Source organism: Notolepis coatsorum (genome assembly GCF_963971535.1).
Source record: "Notolepis coatsorum genome assembly, chromosome: 1".
Classification (NCBI taxonomy): domain Eukaryota; kingdom Metazoa; phylum Chordata; class Actinopteri; order Aulopiformes; family Paralepididae; genus Notolepis; species Notolepis coatsorum.
In genome coordinates this window covers 301769291-301789400 of record NC_140165.1, presented here as the reverse complement: position 1 = coordinate 301789400, position 20110 = coordinate 301769291, and the positions used below count along the sequence as shown (strand labels likewise).

General features: G+C 46.8%; 1 protein-coding gene across 1 annotated transcript in view; it reads right to left on the bottom strand.

Annotated features, from left to right (window-relative positions):
* Positions 1 to 20110, bottom strand: part of pitpnm3 (PITPNM family member 3) — a gene marked incomplete at both ends in the record, with an annotated part of 199018 nt that overhangs the window by 115272 nt on the left and 63636 nt on the right. Inside the window, 1 exon segment of the mRNA XM_084310842.1 lies at positions 7828 to 7923. Within this exon segment, the coding sequence (XP_084166968.1) occupies positions 7828 to 7923 (96 nt within the window).

The window sequence follows — 20110 nt, the reverse complement described above, 5'->3', positions numbered from 1 at the left end:
CATCTTCCCCCAGCAAACCTATGTTTGTATCCACAAGCGACTTTTCTACTCAGTATTGCTCACGCTGTTTCCAGTCAATAGATTAGATACGGGCTTCTCTCCCGGCTCCTGCTCCTACAGTATACAGCGACCGAACCTCAGCATGGTAAGACTTACCTCTTTTACAATCTTTGCTTTTCCAGTATTTGTCATGTTTAGAATGAGTCAAACTATACAGCTATAGTGTATAGTTCAGCCTCGTCAGCGTTCACCTGTTTTGATGGCAGCTAATGGAACAGCTAATGGGACAGCTAATAGGACAGTGTAGACTAGAGTATTATTTTGAAGAGAATGAAAATGCCGTTGTCCCGGACTCAGTTCGATCCACTTTCAACAAAGTTTATTGAATGCACACCGAAAATCATCTTTAACAAATGACGAGACAATCCGAAAAACGTGGAACCTCTCTGAGTTGTCTGACTCCCCATGAGACCTATAATAGTCTCCTTTTTATGCTTTGTGACAATCTTCCTGAAAAAACACTCCCCAAAGATATTTGACACTCATTCTCTTTGGTCTTTCCTAGGCAATTTCCTGGCTCCAATAGGAGAAATCTATGGTGCATGATACAAATCAATGATACATGATACAAATCAAACATACCAGGCTTTGAGTTGAACCCTAAAAGGTTAAATTATGGTTCATCTATGGTACCGCCTCACCTAATGCCTAAACTAAAATACCTTGAAACACACAGAAGACTATAAACATAAGCAATTTGGTTCATAGAGAAATACACTAACAACTAATGGAACAGCTAATGAAACACTCTACACACAATGGAACCATTGAACAACGGAACACACAACACAACAATATGCCGCTGAACGAGACAGAGTTTTGTTTGTTTTGTTTTGCCCTCACTCCTCTCTGTCCTCTCCGCTCCGCCTGCGGAGGTCCCTCAGGTCAGCCGATCAGAGGCTCCTGACAGTCCGGAGGTCTAACCTCAAGCTCAGTACAGGGGGGGCCATGCCTTTGCTATCGCAGCCCCTGAACTGTGGAACAGCATCCCCACCTCCATTAGGCTCGCCCCCTCGATAGATGCCTTCAAATCGAGGCTCAAAACCCACTTCTACCTACTGTACTAGCCTTTCCCGTTCACTGACTCATGCCCTGTTTTTCTATGTGTTTGCCTGTGTGCCCTCCCAATCCCTGTGTGTGATTGTTGTCTATATGTATCTTGTGTATCTCCCCTCTGTACAGCACTTTGGTTGACACACGTCATGTGAAATGTTGCCAGAGTGTTCCTTTAACAACCAGCGATATGGTGAAATATTTTCTCATCGCATAAGGTTATGTTAGTTCTTGTCTCCAAGGTGTTTTATACAAGTATATTGGTTGTGTTTTGGAAAACAATGCTGCCACTGCGTCTCTATGCCAGGATGTGTGATATGGTGGATGTGCTATATGCTCAATGACTCTATGCAACACTAAACCATCCATCTACATTCGTTGCACACACATCCACGTGCACACACTAACTTTAACCATTTGGTTGCCGAAAACGTAGAACTACGTTTCTGTCGCCCAATCGTTGAGTGCCGGAAACGTAGATCTACGTTTTTCTCACAGTATTTCTTTTATTCGCTATTCAAGTCAAGTCAAGAGTTTTATTTGTCACGGCATACAAGTATACAATGAAATGCGGGGGGACTTGCCCGCAACGATGTGCATAATACAATAGTAATATATAATAAGAATCCAATATTGCCATTCATAATTCAGCGGGGCACCTTGTGCATACTGTTCTGAGTGTGTCTGAGCTGGCAGACGGTCTTATACCGCCCTCTAACGCCTTCGGCCATTATTTCACCCTGTTAGAAACGGGTTAGTTTCTTTTCTCTACCGAGCTGCGGCGTGGGGACGGGTCCTAAACACTCCGGCAAAACACACGCTTGTAGAGATGGTTTGGACTACTGACCCTGCCCGCCGTTGATGTGAAGTTTTTTGCATTACATCAGAGACCAGGTAAGGACACTATATAATAATGGAGATATATAATGTCCTTTAGGTTGTGATAAGTCTGTAGTCTATCAGTGTAAACCCTGTATCTACAGGTGTTGCTAACAGATAGTACAGTACTAGTGTATTGCCCGCATGCCCGTGGGGGAGGGTCCACCGAATGTTGTTTTTTTTATCTGAAAAGTGTCCCCACCACTTTATTAAATTTTTTTGTCTACTTTTTCTCCCATTTTCTATTTTTCTCCCATCCCAATTTCGTATCGTCCAATTCTACCCTCCCCTGTCTCGAACGCTGTTTGGCCATGCCTCCCACAAGCCGGCTGTAATGTGGACGAAGCCATACATTGCACGAGTCCCCTCCGGTACTCGAGGTAGCAGCCGTCGCATCTTTTCACCTGCGCGGCGCGATCTTTCAGAGTCGGGGGTCTGCGCTTTGGAGGGACGCCGCCCACGTCGCTTCCTGATTCTACTGCGCAGGCGCACCAACCGACCTGTAGGAGTCGCTGTCCACAACGTCCGATCCCCACCCATCAGCTTCCCACCCCCTAATACTGCCAAATGTATTAGTATATGAACGACCAGCAAAGCTGAATGCAATGCGGAGAGCTGGGCTCGAACCCAGCGTCTCCTGCATTGGTGGTGAGCGCCTTGCCCACTGCACCACCTAGCCGCCCTGTCCCCACCACTTTTGAAAACAAAGTGACGCCCTTGCACCCAATTCAAGGTTATAGCATTTTCTTTCAAACTAACAGACGTAACACCTTCTTGGGCAGAGGGGTTTTGGAGGCTGTGACGAACAGGCGTAGAGACAGCTCTGTGTAGGAGTGTGTGCACACTAGCTTGCTACTTAGCGGAGGTCCACACATTACTGCAGGCTTCTTTCTATTTCCATTTCCATTTTGTCACTTAGCTGACGCTTTTATACAAAGCAACTTACAAGTTCTGTACGTCAGCAGGAAGGGCACAACTCAAATCAGCTGAATAACAATGTTCATCAAAGTGTTGAGTGCTACAGTGTAGGTTAGTATATGTGTATTTTTATTTTATTTATTTATTTTTCAGATATATTTTTTGTCCAGGCTTCTTTCCATTTGTCCAGGCTTCTTTCATTCCCATCTCCCTCTTCTGACGACCATTCATAAAATAACTCAAATGTTATTTGCGGAAATATGTTCATCTTTGCGGTGTAAAATGTGTTACAATCTTTTAAGACAGATAACAACCGTTAATGTAATGAACAGTTATTTTCGAAGAACACCTGTAAAGCGGAGTGATATGTGTATAGTTAAAAGTGCCAGTGATGTTATATTCTATATTAGCACTCACGGAAAGCCTCTTGTTCAATCAAATTACTTGGTCGGAACGAACTGTTATATAAACACCACTAATGTTCTCATTTTATAGCCACCATTAAGTGAACTCTTCAGGCAAAGAACCACAGTCTGTTTTGAACATTTCTTTGGGCAGCCCATGTATTAAATACTTGCAGTTGTAAGGTCTGTCTGTACTTACCTGCACAGAGTCCTTTACTATATCTATATCTGTACATATCCTACTCTTACTAGTTAGGCTGCTGGCCAGTATTCATACTGTCTTTATCTATTATACTACAACTACGTATGCACATACATCTGATTAGCACTACACTACTAATTTGTATATTTTGTACCCAGTTTAATCCCCTGTACATTGTATCAATCAATCAGATTTATTTATATAGCACATTTCACACGACGCGTGTCAACCAAAGTGCTGTACAGAGGGTAGATACACATAGATACATATTGACAACAATCACACTCCGTTTTATGGGAGGGCACACAGGCAAGCACATGAAACACAGGAAAACAGGGCATGAGTCAGTGAACGGGAAAGGCTAGTAGGTAGAAGTGGGTTTTGAGCCTATTGCATTTCACTGCTACATTTGCACTCTGGTTGGATGCCAAACAAATTTTCGTTGTAAATGGTAAATGGTGCATTTATATAGCGCTTTTATCCAAAGCGCTCTACAATTTGTTCCTCACATTTGACACATTCACACACCGTCGGCGGAGGCAACCATGCGAGGTGCCAACCTGCTCATCGGGAGCAGTTAGGGGGTAAGTGTCTCTCGCTCAAGGACACTTCGACACGCTGCCTGGGAGGAGCGGGAATACCTCCCGAGCCACTGTCGCCTCATTGTACTGTACTTGTGCTGTATAATGACAACAACACATTTGAATCTAATCTAATCTAATCTAATTTAATCTAATATACATTCCACTGTACTTTTTTTCCCCTTCAGCCCAATGTGGTGTCCGTTTCCACCACGGTGTGCAAAGATCTGCAAAGATTAAGCAAATGTGTCTGCTGATGTGTCCTCCAGTGTCTCACTAGATTACATGAGAGGACAACTGTCTCTGATCTGATTTTTTTTTAAGTTAGCATTTAGTCTCTGATCTGAATGTGAATAAGTGCATGTAGCAGAGGTTATGAGTGGGTACATGTTTATGTTTATGTTTATTAAAGGATCCCCATTAGAGACTCATGAAAGAGCCTCTAGTCTTCCTGGGGTACATGAATGTGTGGTGTGTCCGTGAGTATGGGTACAACAAATGTATGTATGGTAGGGGTGTAAAGGTACACGTATCCGTACCGAACCCAACCGTTTCAGTGTGTACCGTACCGTATACCGAACGGCTGTGTAGTGTACCGAACGAATACAACGGTATGTTAACAACCACTAACGACCGCCCATCGGGGGCTGTTTTTTTCCAATATATATATTCTAATATAATTATTATTATTTTTTATTTATTTACAAGTCGATTATTAATTTCAATATAGAATATTCGTTTGACAGATCCTACAAGTACAATTAGTTACTGCACACACTACATCACCCCTGAGTGGAACATGGAAAGCCAAACTTTGCCCCACTGTACCGAAAACCCATACCGAACCTTGACTTCAAAACCGAGGTACGTACCGTACCATGGTTTTTGTGTACCGTTACACCCCTAATGGTAGTGTATCTATAGGTTAGGGCTGTCCTCGACTAAGGATTTGGATAGTCGACTATGATTGGCCAAAATGTGCCGTTAGTCGACTATTAGTCGACAAAAATAAATAAATAAAAAGAAAGTATAATATTTAAAAAAAAAAAATATCATTCCATTTGGGCTGTGGGGGGTGCTTAATGTCTGAAGGAGTCGACTGAAGGCTTCTTGTCCTCTGAAAAAGCATGCAATTGGTCCACTGATGGATACATCTTGATATTTGTGTTCATTAGATGGGTGAAATCCTCTTTCAGTGCCTCTGTGCCTGTTTTCGTAGGCAGTTAGCCTCTGGTATGCGTGCCATTAGCGTTAGCCACGCTTCTAGGCCTCTTTTCTTTTGGAAAGAATGATAAAAAAAATATATATATATATATATATATATATTATAAATATATATATATATTTTTTTGTATTCGACTAAGAGGTTGGCAGTCGACTACGGCTCCTTTCGACCGATTAGTCAACTATTCGACTAATAGGGGTCAGCCCTACTACAGGTACATCATGGATGTGTTGTGTGGTAGAGTGGGTATGTAGGTATCGTTGTTTTAGGTGCTGCACAAACCAATCTCGTTATACTGTATTGTGCAATGACAATAAAGCGTTCTACTTCTACTTCTACTTCTACTTCTACGTCTCTGATCAGATCTTCGTGCTCACAGTTCGATTAAAAGACCAGCATTCTCTGCAGACTCTTTTGTCATATATTGGTCCTCATACTGGACAGGAACGTGCAACAGACCGCTCACTGCACTGGCAACTCACAGGAGTCCAGATGACTCGTATTTCCAAACAGGGCTTAGTAGATTGTTGAACCGAGTTGCCTAGTAATAGGCAATAGCAATCTTTAAATACTTGACCTGCAAACAGTTCACCTGCTTAGCTTATACAATCTTGTAACTATGAGATTTGCTAGATTTCACTGGACTTATCATCTTATAATATGCATTTCACATTCGCATTTCCAGATGACATTGACTAAATGGATGTTAAATGTCTAATTAAATACTTGAGCTACAAATTTGTTCTGACAGCACACGATTGATTAACTAAAATATTCACTGGGAGGAAATGTTTTAATGCATAGCTCAATTAACAAAACAAAAAAAAGAAGGTTTGTGCTGCAGATATTTGAAAATGCTGGTTGAAATGAAACGATGTGAGTATTCAACCATTCAGAATGTTCATAAAACATTGTTTAGTTAAACATTTGAAATAAACAGAGAGAAAGAGCACAAGTACAGATGACAAGTACAGTATGAGGAGGTAGAAATATATATTCATAATCAATTGTACTCATTTCCAATGAATACTAGGTTAGAAAATACATTTAACGTGACTAATCGAATGTTAATTTGTAAATTTGATTACATCTGTTCCCAAATAGAGCTAGATAATTGGGTTTGAAAACATTGTTTATCTGAAACTTGGAAAAAATGTACTGACATATATACCTGTGGTATTCAGTCATAACCATGATGACTGAGTGTATTATAATTGGTGATGATAATGCAGGTTCAGACAGAAATGGGACAGTAGGCCTGTTGATTTAGATAAACTAGTTATGAAGGTACAGGCAGGCAATTGACCTACCTTGGACAACGAGAGAAGCAACAGTTGTGATTGAATCAAGAAAAGAGGGCGGGGCTTGAGATCAGGTCAATTAGACTTTACAACCAAACCTTCTTTCTAACTAAGTGATATTCACCCCGGGCCTGTTGTGTATGACACCCCTACATGCCCGTTGGGTTCTCCTCATGCCTTTGTGCTCCATAATCAATGAGCTGCAGCGCTACAGACAGCCTCAGAGTCCATCCTCTCTCCATAATCAATGAGCTGCAGCGCTACAGACAGCCTCAGAGTCCATCCTCTCTCTCTATCATCAATGAGCTGCAGCGCTACAGACAGCCTCAGAGTCCATCCTCTCTCTCTATCATCAATGAGCTGCAGCGGTACAGACAGCCTCAGAGTCCATCCTCTCTCCATCATCAATGAGCTGCAGCGCTACAGACAGCCTCAGAGTCCATCCTCTCTCTCCATCATCAATGAGCTGCAGCGCTACAGACAGCCTCAGAGTCCATCCTCTCTCCATCATCAATGAGCTGCAGCGCTACAGACAGCCTCAGAGTCCATCCTCTCTCTCTATCATCAATGAGCTGCAGCGCTACAGACAGCCTCAGAGTCCATCCTCTCTCTCTATCATCAATGAGCTGCAGCGCTACAGACAGCCTCAGAGTCCATCCTCTCTATCATCAATGAGCTGCAGCGCTACAGACAGCCTCAGAGTCCATCCTCTCTCTCCATCATCAATGAGCTGCAGCGCTACAGACAGCCTCAGAGTCCATCCTCTCTATCATCAATGAGCTGCAGCGCTACAGACAGCCTCAGAGTCCATCCCCTCTCTATCATCAGATTCATCAATGAGCTGCAGCGCTACAGACCGAGTCTATCTTCTCTCTATAAGAGGGCCAGGAGCATTAGCAATCAGCTCCTCTCTCCCGGAGACAGATACTGCATGACCCAATCAATACAGCAATCACAGATCCATGACTGCACGGACCCCACTGACCACATTCCAAACTGCCAGGAGGAAATGTCCCGTCCCCCCCTGTTTCATGATTCGGCCATTAGAGTTGGGTTTGATTCCCCCATTCACAAGCTGAAGGTTCATCTCAAACGTGGGGGGGCTAACCAGGTGAGCAGGAAGAGAGGAGCAGAGAGGAATAGGGAGGAGAGGGGAGGTGGAGGGAGGGAGGTCTTTGTGTGTTAGTAAAAATATGATACTAACCTCTTGCATCAAAAAACTCCTCGTCTGAGCTGTCGACGGACTCTTGTGCGATGTTCTGTATGCGCCAGTGGGAGACGCTGTGCTTTCGCAACGAGGCTGTGGACGAGAGAAAATAACAATACAATCTTATACAGGAGAAGCAGTAATGACAGTCTGGGTTAAGCCATTAATCATCAGGGAACTCAAAGACAGACAAATTAAGTGGATTTATGCCTTCTCCTCTTATTTTCAATTGCAGCATCCGTTTATAAATAACCAGAGATGTAGAAGCTGTCCCAAGGCGGAGTGCAGTGCACTCTTTAAGGGTCTGGGCAGGTCAACAGGCTTCCCTTTTAGCTGCGATACCAACAGAACACATACCAAAGCAGAACATAGCGTTCTTTTGACCCTCGATTAATATGGATAAAAAATTGAGCACTTTTTGTTCTTTGACTTTTTTCATTTTCATCACAAGTAACATAATTATAATACCATACCACCAGGACTCCAATGAATGGCTAAAACACACGCGAGTGTAGCCTTCTTTAGGTAATGATTAATCAGAGAAAATCAGAAGCTCTTGCTGAAAACTGTCTATTGCTCAAGAGCTTCTGGGGGCGCCATACACCGAAAGTACAGTTCAAAATGGTGCTCATTCTGTTGAATGAAGCCCAGTGGGCGAGAGCCTCGAATGTGTTACAATGTCAAAGCACTGCTACGTTTAGAGACACTGTAGTGGCCCTGTCCCTGTCGGCCGAGGCTTTAGTCAGAACGTTCTCTTCTCATCATTACCTCCGTCAAGGACGTTGTGTTTCTGTTCCTGTGTGTCTGTCTGTCAACGTGATATCTCGAAAAGGTTATGGCTGGATTGCCATGAAAAGTGAACACAAATGCTGACCCCTTCAGTATTCATGACCCCTAACGGAAGAGAACTATTGATTTTGGCGACCTCATGGCCTTTCCTTTAGCACCACCATCAGACCCAATTTTCTCTAATCTCTAAACCCTTGTGTCCCCCCATGGTGTTTCTTGAGAACACGTCATCTGATTTGCACCAAACTATTGTCCTACTATAGCGAGGAGGCCTGAAAAGTGTTGAGTCATTTGGCCTCATGGTGGCGCTAACTAAAAAAACATGAACAAGATGTGCTGTGTTGCTTGTGAACGATCCGATTTGCACAAAACTTGACAAATATGTTTGTCCTACATTAGTGAGGAGCCCTGAGAAGTCCCTTTCAAGTCATTTGGCCTCATGGTGGCGCTATTCTCACAAAGCTAAACCTCAAAACTAAAACTCATCAACTTGTCCAATCATGATGACCTAATTATGTTGTCCCTTTGTGAATATCCTATGTATGCTCTCAATATGTATTCTTTAGATTGTTAATAAGCCAAATGATATGACCCACAGCTCCAATCCAAACTTGACAAAAGATGGCCGCCATACAACAGTGTGCCGTGAGGTACCGGTAGTATCAGCATTGTTATATATTGTCAGATTTTAATTATTAGCCCAGGCTTCTATTTGCTTGAACACAACAAGCCTACAGTATAGGGGACAGGCTTCTGCTTGGGACCGGCCATTCCTTTCTCACAAAACGCTTGCTCAGCAAAAATAACACTATACTATCAAATTATTTAAAACAGTATGAATATGACTTTTATAAGAATGAGGAATCGATATATCACAATTATACGCTTATGAATCATTCATTTGGATCTTGCTCCGAGAGACAGAACATTATGATTTTAGTGACAAGCTCAAGCACTCCGAGGGGAAAGAGAGATAGAAAGAGAGATAGAAAGAAAGAGAGAGAAAGAGTAAGATGGAGGAGCACTTGGCCTCGGTATTCAACTCCTTATTTCCACTGTCGACAATGTGTTTTCAGAACACAGACCAAGGGCAGTACAGTATGTGATCCAGGGCTCTACGCTAAAAAAAGATTATGAAAAGATTTAGGAGCACACAAAGAAATATAGGAGCACAATGAAAAATGTTCAAGTAACACAGAATGTATTACACAAACTATTTATTACAATTTATACTGTGCGTGCGTGCGTGTGTGTGTGTGAGCAGCTCCATGTGTCAGCATAAATGGAACGACGGCCTCAGAAAGTGTCGCCTTCAGCTCTAGGCTACTAATGGTGAGCGATGTGACCGTCGTCATGCAGGTCCACTGTATTTCTGTCGTTGACATAAATGCACTAGTAAGCATTGTGTTGTGATGAGGTGAGGTGGGCAATTGTGGATGGATGGTCACTGTGTGTGTACAGGTATGTTGTGCGGTACTGTGTCTGGTAGACGGTGTGTGTAACTGAGGGGTACAATTCCCTGACTGTATTGTTAGATATGATATTTAATACCACTACCTCATGTACTTTAACTTCTGGCCACCCAGTACAAGATATAAGTATGATGAACACTTTCCCACCTGATGAAACGAATCCACACAAAGGTACCAAATCGAAGGTTTAATACAGCAAAAGGTGTATACAACGATCACTTAATTACATTTATGATTTGAAATATGAAATATGCACTTTTATGGCAAATGAGTATTCGTAGGTAAATCAACATTGAATGTCCAATCTCTGGTTACGCAGGGAGTAAGTATACAACCTGGAATATTTAGGAAACGATAGCGATGGTACTTAGATGATTAGAGCTGGATACACTAAGGGGGGGGGGGGGGGTCCCGCTGGTTGTAAGACAGTAGGAGGGGGGGGGTTAGAGAAGCCGCTGGCGGTATCCCATCTGGCCGACGGTGTCTTGGGAGAATCCAAAGTCTTGGACACGGTGCCCACAGAACCTCGGGCCGCAGACGAATACAGCTGGACCCTCTGTGGACGGTAGCTGCCGGTCCACAACGGAGAGACGTGAGGCGACCTCACTGGTGTAGAGCGGCGTCTCACCTGGAGTCCTCTCCGGGGGGTAGTTCCAACACTCCGCAGTGTTGGCCTTTATCCATGGAATAATCAAAGCACACAAAGCATAATCCAAGCCGTGGAAGGCTCGCCGTCGTCCGGGTAGAGTAATCCAATATACAGGTCCAGTCGCTCTTGGCCCGGAGCTCCTCGGATGCAATCACCACTAGGGGTCTGACCAGCCTGGTTAAGCGTCCAGATAACGTCAGGAACGATGGGGGTACTGATAACTTTAGAACTCTAACCGAACGATGCACCATACATAAATAGACTATTATTAGCTTAATAGAATACGTCCAACTCGACGGTATAGTGCCAAACTATGACTATTCAACTATTAATCTACACGATATCTCAATGCCCATTCTGGGCCAAGTAGGCCTTACTACACCACACGTGCGTCGTGGGGAGGCTTTGCGTCTGTCACTCTGTTGGAGGGTAAAGAACTGGACTAAAAGAAAGTTCTACTTTACTTGCGCCATATATATATGCGCTATGAACAAATAGTACCATTCGTATTTCGCCCGACAGATTCCTGCGCGGAACCGGGGCTTGCCACGACATGTTAGGCGGCACGATTGAACCTGGACCTAGGGGTATGGCAACCTGGCGCCAGGTTCTCGTCCAATGGTAGAATGAAACTATTATGGGCTGTTTAGTAGACTAAAGGGATATTCAATGCATATTGTACAAGGAATATACAGGGGATATCAAACGATATACAAATACAATTAAATATATATATATAAATAAATATACATATTCGGTTTAATCTGATCCTTCACAACAGCCGCCCCCTAATTAGTCCCACCTAATTAGCTAAGCAGAGACAGATTAACCGCACTGTCTACCACTCAAGGTCCGCTGTAAGGGTCAGTCAACTCACAAAGTCATAGGGTCATGGTCATCATCGATAGTATCTGGGAGTCGGGGCAGTTCTATGAGCCTCGCCACGGGACGTGTGTAGGTGCGCCCTTGGACGAGTACTTCAGCTGCTCGGACCTTGCCATCGGCACCGGTGATCACTTTGCTTACGCGGCCAGCCGGCCACCTAGCTCTGGGTAGTGACTGGTCAATAATCATGACGACTGTTCCTTCTGTCAAATTGTCTCTCTCTTTTACCCACTTCTGGCGGGTCTGTAGAGACGGTAGGTAGTGAAGTAGGAAGCTGCTCCAAAACTTGTCAGCTAGTACTTGGCTGTACCTCCACATTCTTCGGCCGTTCGCTTCTTCAGGCCTGTACATTGTCTGGGGTAGCGCGGGGTCCAGCCGCCCCATTAGGAGTGTGTTGGGGGTGACTGGGTTGACATCTGCTACATCACTGGAGACGTAACCGAGGGGCTTTGAGTTCAATACTCCCTCGATCTCCGTGAGGACTGTCATTAGGACTTCCTCCGCCACAGTCTGGGCTCCGAGTACGGCGTACAGGGCTGTCTTTATAGAACGTACTTCTCGTTCCCAGGTTCCACCGAAGTGGGGTGCGTTCGGGGGATTAAACTGGAAGTCGATCTGGGCTGGAGCGAGGTGGGTCTTAAGTTCTGGGCCCATAGCTTGGAAGCTCTCTCTCAGCTCTCTTTCTCCGCCTTTGAAGTTGGTCCCGTGATCAGACAACAATGTAGACGGTTTTCCTTTCCGTGATGTGAATCTCCGGAAGGCCATAAGGAATGAGTCTGTGCTCATGGTCGGAAGGAGCTCGATATGTATCGCTCTGGTGGTCATGCATTTGAATACAATACCCCACCGCTTCTCGGTGCCTCTTACTCTCTTTATATACAACGGGCCAAAGCAGTCCATGCCTGTGGAGTGGAATGGCTTGTCGCCGATTCGGAGGCGACAGGGGGGTAAGTCAGCCATCCGTGGTATGCTGGGCTGCGCGCGCCACTTACGGCAGTCTAGACAGGTTCGCTGGAAGCGCCGTACTGCTTCTCTCCCTTGCAATATCCAATAACGACGTCTGATCTCCGCGAAGACTCTCTCTGCTCCTGCGTGGTGTACATCCTCGTCGTATTTCTTTATGATCAGCTCTGTGACCTTGTGTCGGCTGTTCAAGACGATCGGGTGCTTAATGTCATCTGGTAGATCGGGGGCTCTCCGCAGGCGACCACCCACTCTGATGAGATTATGGGCGTCACTCTCTGGTGCCAGGTGAATCAGTCTGCTGTCTGATGGGACGGGGTTTCCTCCCTGTAGACAGTCTAGCTCATCGGGGAACGAGTCTCTCTGGGCTCGCTGTAGTAGAAGAAGTTCTGCTTCTTCGTAGTCAGCTGCTGACATGTCAGTGGTGGACTGAATCTCTGGGTGGTGCCGCAGGAATGTTCTTTACTGCGCACTCTCTAGGGTAATGCAGTCATCTATGTTGGGGTCTGTGGAGGCGACAGTGCTCAGTCCACAGAACATAGGTTTCTTGTTCTCAGCCTCCTCGTTACTTGCTTCCCTCGGGGTGGGCGTAGGCCAATCTCCTTCCGGGAGCTTGAGGAATGCTGGTCCGTCACTGTAGATGTTGCGACGGGTTAGGTCATCCAGAGACATTCCCCGGGTGATGACGTCAGCTGGGTTGTGTTTGGTGTCCACATACCGCCAGCTTGCTTCTTCGGTTAACTCTTGAATCTCGGTGACTCTGACTCCCACGAAGACTTTGTATCTGCATGAATCAGACTTGATCCATGTGAGTACTGTCGTGGAATCTGACCACAAGATTGTTCTATGCACCGGGATGGTGAGTTCACGTGGGATTAACGTGGCTAGATGCGCTCCTGCGAGGGCTGCGCAGAGCTCTAGACGTGGGATAGATTGTTGCTTACGTGGGGCTATTCTTGAGCGGGCCAGGATGAAAGCAGTGTGTATCTTTCCTCCCATCTCTTGGGCACGCAAGTAGGCCACCGATCCGTAGGCTACTTCGGAGGCGTCGCTGAAGACGTGTAGCTCAATCTCGCATGTCTCTGGCCTCACTGTGGATGGGAAGTAGCTGCGGCGTATATTGACACCTGGGAGTGAGCGGAGTTCCGTCTCCCACTCTCTCCATGTTGAGGCAAGGTGTGCGGGTATTGGGTCGTCCCAGCCCTGGTCCTTGTCCCATAGTGCTCGTACAATCATCTTTGCCCTGGTGGTGTAAGGTAGAATACATCCCAACGGGTCATATTGTCTGGCGAGTGTTCTGTACGCACTCCGTCTGGTGGTCGGTATCGCCGCCGACCTTCCCTGCTCTGGAGCCAAGGGTTTGTGTCTATAGTGGAGCGAGTCTGTTTTGAAGCGCCAGACTAGTCCTAGTGTCATTTCTTGGGCTTCTCCTGGGATGGTCGCCATCCAGGTCTCGCTGCTGGCAGCCTTGTCCGCGGAGGAGAGGCTGCGCAATACGTGCGGGTCACTGCTGGCCCACTGCCTGAGATCAAAGCCGCCTTTGATCAGGGAGGCGCATAACTTGATTAGGAGAGCCTCGGCTTCTTCTTGAGTCGAAACGCTTTGTAAACAGTTGTCCACGTAGAAACTGTTCTTCACACTGTGTTGGACCTCTTCATCTGCTGCTGGGTCCTCTGTGACGTGTTTCTGTAGTGCAAATGTAGCACAGCACGGGCTGCATGTGGTTCCGAAGGGGAGTACTTCCCACTGGTAGATGGATGGGTTCTCATCTCCGATCTTCTCTCTCCATAGGAACCGTAGCAGAGGCTTGTCCTCCTCTACTAGTCTCACCTGCAAGAACATCCCTTTGATATCCCCGCTTATAGCCACCTTGTCCTGGCGGAAGCGCAGTAGCAAGCCTAGTAGGGAGGGGCCGAGTGTGGGGCCGGGCAAGAGCTCTTTATTCAGATTTTGGGATCCGATCTGGTAGCTGCAGTTAAACACAATGCGATCCTTGCCGTTGTGGTGGACCTTGTGATGCGGCACGTACCATGATTCGGTCGTCTGATCGGCCTCTTTAATGTCAATCTTTGTTACGTGTCCCGCTGTGATTAGCTTCTCAATCTCAGCTCGGTACACACTCTCTTGAGCGGGGTCTTTGGCTAGGCGCCGCTCTGTGTTCAGTAGATAGCGCTCCGTGGCGTCTTTCTTTGCGTGAAAGGTGGGCATTCCCTCTCGCCTCAGGAGTGGAGTTGCGTATCTCATCACTCCGCCGACTGTGACTCTCTTTGTCCCCTGCTCGAGTAGGTTGATGGCGTAAATGTCTTCTTTAGAGCGAATATCTTTCTTTTCGTTCTTAAAGGGCATTGTCTCTAGGGTCCATAGCCTCTCGACATGCTGCAGGAGAGTGGTGTCTTCTTCTGTCGTTCTGGAGTGGAAGCAGCTAGTGGCTGCTGTTCGGTTGAGAGATTTAGCGAGGGGGCCTTGTAGGGTCCACCCTAGGCGGGTCTCGACTGCTGCAGGACAGCCTCGGGGGCCTGTATGGACCCGGTCAATCGGGACTATGAGTTCTGCATGGTCGGAGCCTATCAACAGGGTCGGGGTAGCGCCGTCTATGAGCGGGATAGGTAATTGGCGCAGGTGCACATATTTATCCATCAACTTGGTGACAGGGTAGGTGTACTGCGATAGTCCTATTTCTTGGCTGGTGAAAGCATTTGTGATCTTGTACCGTCGCTCTGGCTGCCCGTTGGCTGCGATGGTGAAGGAGACATTCTCGCCCTTTATCGTCTTTAAATCTCTTCTTATTGTCCGAATCGTCATTTCGTTCTTGCTCCCCCGCAGTCCCAACTGGGTCGCAGCGGAGGCGAGCAGAAGGGTCTTCTCTGACCCGTCATCAAGGACGGCGTAAGTGTCCATGACTTTATCTTGGTAGCTCAATGTCACACGGACTACCTTTAAGAGCACTTGGGCTCCGCTGCTGCTGGCGGGGTCAATGTACATGACACTTGCCTTGGTGCCGCTCCGTGGTGCAGGTATAGGCCGTCTTCCGTTACTTTCGTGTAGTATATCTAGATGGGCTCCATCGCACCGGCTGCACCTTTTCTTTAGGCGGCATTCGGCTGCCATGTGGGGCCGCGCACATCGATAACAGCGCCGGTTGGACTTTATCCATTGACTCACTTCTTCTGCATTCATCTTTGTGAATAGGTCACATTGTGACAGCCAGTGTTCTTTCTCACAGTAGGGACACGCTATCTTCCACTTCTCTTTTCTCGAGGGGGTGCTGTGACTCTTACTGCTCGGTACTGACTCTGATTGGTGCATGACAGTCACCGATCTTCTTCCATCATTTATTCTCCTGGGTCCCTCTCTGGAGCTTGGCGTGCTCCGCCCGAAGGTGTCCAGTCGTAAGCTGCTGACTTCTCTCGCCAGGAAGTCGGCTAGATCAAGGAGGGATGGCTCGGGGCCGTTGGGATCCCGGTAATCCCTCTGCCGCCTAAAGCGCTCCTGTCTTGCGGGTGGCAGCTTCTCCAAAATCCTCTCGACGTTAGAGTTGGCGTATAGCTCATGCATGCCCTTCTCCCGTTGCGCTCCCAGCATCCCTACCAGGGACTGCACTTTGATTGACAGGTCGTCTAGTGAGCGATTGTCTGTGGCTGGGGGTAGGCGGTCAATATGCCTTATCTCCTGGATTACGTAATCCCATATACGTCCATATCTCTGATCCAGCGCTGCAAGGGCCGCTGTGTATGGGGTCGAAGAGGTAGCATAGGCTAGCGCTATATTGTGCGCTCGCGGTACTTTCAGGTGCTTCAGTAATATTGCATACTTGTGGCGTTCATCAGCGACATCCACCATCATTGTCTCTAAGCACATCCGGAGCTCCGTGTACTGTGCTCGACTCTCATAGGCGAAGTCTGGGAATGACGGTGTGGCATTGTATGACGCCGTGGATGGCTGATACATCGGCGAGCGTTGGGGGAGAGACCTCCTGGGCGAGTCCCCTCTTGCGCCTCGCTGTGGGCTGGTACTGGCAGGGTACCATGGCCCGCTGGTCCAGGTGCTGTTCCTCGGGGCTGGTCGTGCGTCGTGCTCACCCGTGAATAGAGTCGGGGGTCTGTAGCGCAGCGCCGCGGGGGTATAGCCTGGACTGTATGGGACCTCCTGGTCCGGTGGAGTACTGTGCTGTCGTCAGGCTTGGTTCTCCTCCTCTCCCTCTTCTTCCTCTATCAGATCTTCCAGATCCTGTAATCGTTTATTTAGCTTCTCCGCAGTGTACGCCGCTCCTTCCTTGTAGCTGGGTCTCGCTTGGACCGGTCTGTGAAGGGGGTCTGCGGGGGGTATAGGCTCGGTCTGTTGGTCAAGTTCAGGGTCGCTTGCTCGTTGAGGAGACGCTGCCCTTGACTGTTGTCTCGACGAGTTCCTTGAACCCCTAGCGGAGGGAGAGGGTGTTGTCCTTTTGATCAGCTGCTCTATTAGTTGCGCTTGTAGTCTGTCGCGCTCTGCGTCTCTTTGGGCACCGGCAGCGGCACGCTGGGTGTCTGCTCGGTCTCTTGCCATATTCTCTTCCGTCTGAAGGCGCCTCATTTCCAGGCGTATGTGCTCTTCTTCGCTCCGTTGCTGTATCTGAAGTCGATCGCGTTCACCCTGGAGCCGATCGCGTTCGGTAGAGGCTGTCAGGCTGACGAGGAACGCCTGTTGTAGTATCCTCTCCGCTTCGCTGGGGGAAGGCGGTTGTGGAGGCGAGCCGCTCCTGCGTGAGCCGCTCCTGGGGGTACTCGTTGGGGAGTCCTGGAGCTCTAGTTCCTCGGCGCTCTCCTCCTCTTCTTCCGTGCAGAGTTCTCTCTCTGTAGGGTTGTCTTCCTCCCGGGGGTGGTCGGGGACTACTTCTTGGGTAGTGGCGGGGGGTAAAGGCATGTCAATTCCCTCCTGGTCCCCACCGTGAGCTTGGTCAGTTACATTAGGACCTACTAGGGCCTCTGTGGTCGGGGAAACCTGGTCGTTAAGGTCAGACATAATTTTACTTTCTACTTTTACCGCGTTTACCGTTTGTCGAAGGCTAGGTAGTTGACTGACAGTGTAAGCCTCTAAGTACTGAGGTGTCTGTCGTCTGCGCCGCGGGCGTTCTAGGTTAGGAGGATCGTTTCGTGGAGTGTTCATCATAGGCCATTTCGATATTAATAACACTATATTAATATTACACTAGTTACCATCCGGCTCGAAGGACCAATTGTAACTGAGGGGTACAATTCCCTGACTGTATTGTTAGATATGATATTTAATACCACTACCTCATGTACTTTAACTTCTGGCCACCCAGTACAAGATATAAGTATGATGAACACTTTCCCACCTGATGAAACGAATCCACACAAATGTACCAAATCGAAGGTTTAATACAGCAAAAGGTGTATACAACGATCACTTAATTACATTTATGATTTGAAATATGAAATATGCACTTTTATGGCAAATGAGTATTCGTAGGTAAATCAACATTGAATGTCCAATCTCTGGTTACGCAGGGAGTAAGTATACAACCTGGAATATTTAGGAAACGATAGCGATGGTACTTAGATGATTAGAGCTGGATACACTAAGGGGGGGGGGGGTCCCGCTGGTTGTAAGACAGTAGGAGGGGGGGGTTAGAGAAGCCGCTGGCGGTATCCCATCTGGCCGACGGTGTCTTGGGAGAATCCAAAGTCTTGGACACGGTGCCCACAGAACCTCGGGCCGCAGACGAATACAGCTGGACCCTCTGTGGACGGTAGCTGCCGGTCCACAACGGAGAGACGTGAGGCGACCTCACTGGTGTAGAGCGCCGTCTCACCTGGAGTCCTCTCCGGGGGGTAGTTCCAACACTCCGCAGTGTTGGCCTTTATCCATGGAATAATCAAAGCACACAAAGCATAATCCAAGCCGTGGAAGGCTCGCCGTCGTCCGGGTAGAGTAATCCAATATACAGGTCCAGTCGCTCTTGGCCCGGAGCTCCTCGGATGCAATCACCACTAGGGGTCTGACCAGCCTGGTTAAGCGTCCAGATAACGTCAGGAACGATGGGGGTACTGATAACTTTAGAACTCTAACCGAACGATGCACCATACATAAATAGACTATTATTAGCTTAATAGAATACGTCCAACTCGACGGTATAGTGCCAAACTATGACTATTCAACTATTAATCTACACGATATCTCAATGCCCATTCTGGGCCAAGTAGGCCTTACTACACCACACGTGCGTCGTGGGGAGGCTTTGCGTCTGTCACTCTGTTGGAGGGTAAAGAACTGGACTAAAAGAAAGTTCTACTTTACTTGCGCCATATATATATGCGCTATGAACAAATAGTACCATTCGTATTTCGCCCGACAGATTCCTGCGCGGAACCGGGGCTTGCCACGACATGTTAGGCGGCACGATTGAACCTGGACCTAGGGGTATGGCAACCTGGCGCCAGGTTCTCGTCCAATGGTAGAATGAAACTATTATGGGCTGTTTAGTAGACTAAAGGGATATTCAATGCATATTGTACAAGGAATATACAGGGGATATCAAACGATATACAAATACAATTAAATATATATATATAAATAAATATACATATTCGGTTTAATCTGATCCTTCACAACAGTGTGTGTAGGCTATTTGTTTTGTTTTGTAGGGGTGCTGAGAGAGACAGAGGAGGAGATAGAGAGAGAGAGAAAGAAAGAGAAAGAGAAGGATGAGAGAGGGATGAGAGAGGGATGAGAGAGATTGAGAGAGAGAGACAGATAAATGTCTGGCTGCTATGCATTTCCAGAGTTTCGCTCAGCATTGACTAATGATTGCAAATTATGATTAAAAACCGGTGGTAACCATGTAAACAATTAATTAAGATCCGGCTTCTAATAGAGACCTTTACTTGTCAAAATGTATAGCCATATACACCCTTCCCCACCTACTCACAACAGATGGATACATGAGATACTACATTGCGTTAAGCTTGAGCGAATCAGATTCTCCCTAAAGGGCTCCCTTGAAACATTCCATGTGACCTGGCAACCATTTCTGCAACACATCGATACCCTGACTATCAATGAAGAGACTTAGAAAGGATAGAGCTTTACACCTTTAACTGCACTTCCTTATTTTTTATTATTATTTTATTCCTATTTTCTAATCCCCCCCCCCCCCCCCCCTTCCCTGTCCTGGTATGTATGGGTGTGAATGAGACCCCCGGGGGCTGGGTGGGTAACTGGGGGAGGGAGAGGGGAACGGGAGACGCAGCTGCAGAAGGTCAAACTACCCAAGAATTACCACAATACTATAGACAGGGGTGAGGGAAAGAGCGAAATAATCTCATTGATGACTTTCTTCCACAGCCACAGCCATGCTGGAGAGTTTTCTTTCTGTGTTTTTAGTTCCTTCTTTACTTCTTTTTATCTAAATGTTTGTGCATAATACAGATGGGTCTGATTGATATTATTATTGTTTTTTAGTTTTTCTTTCCCAATAGCATCTATGCTGTATGTTTGGATGTTTTGCAGATGTGTTTTCAAC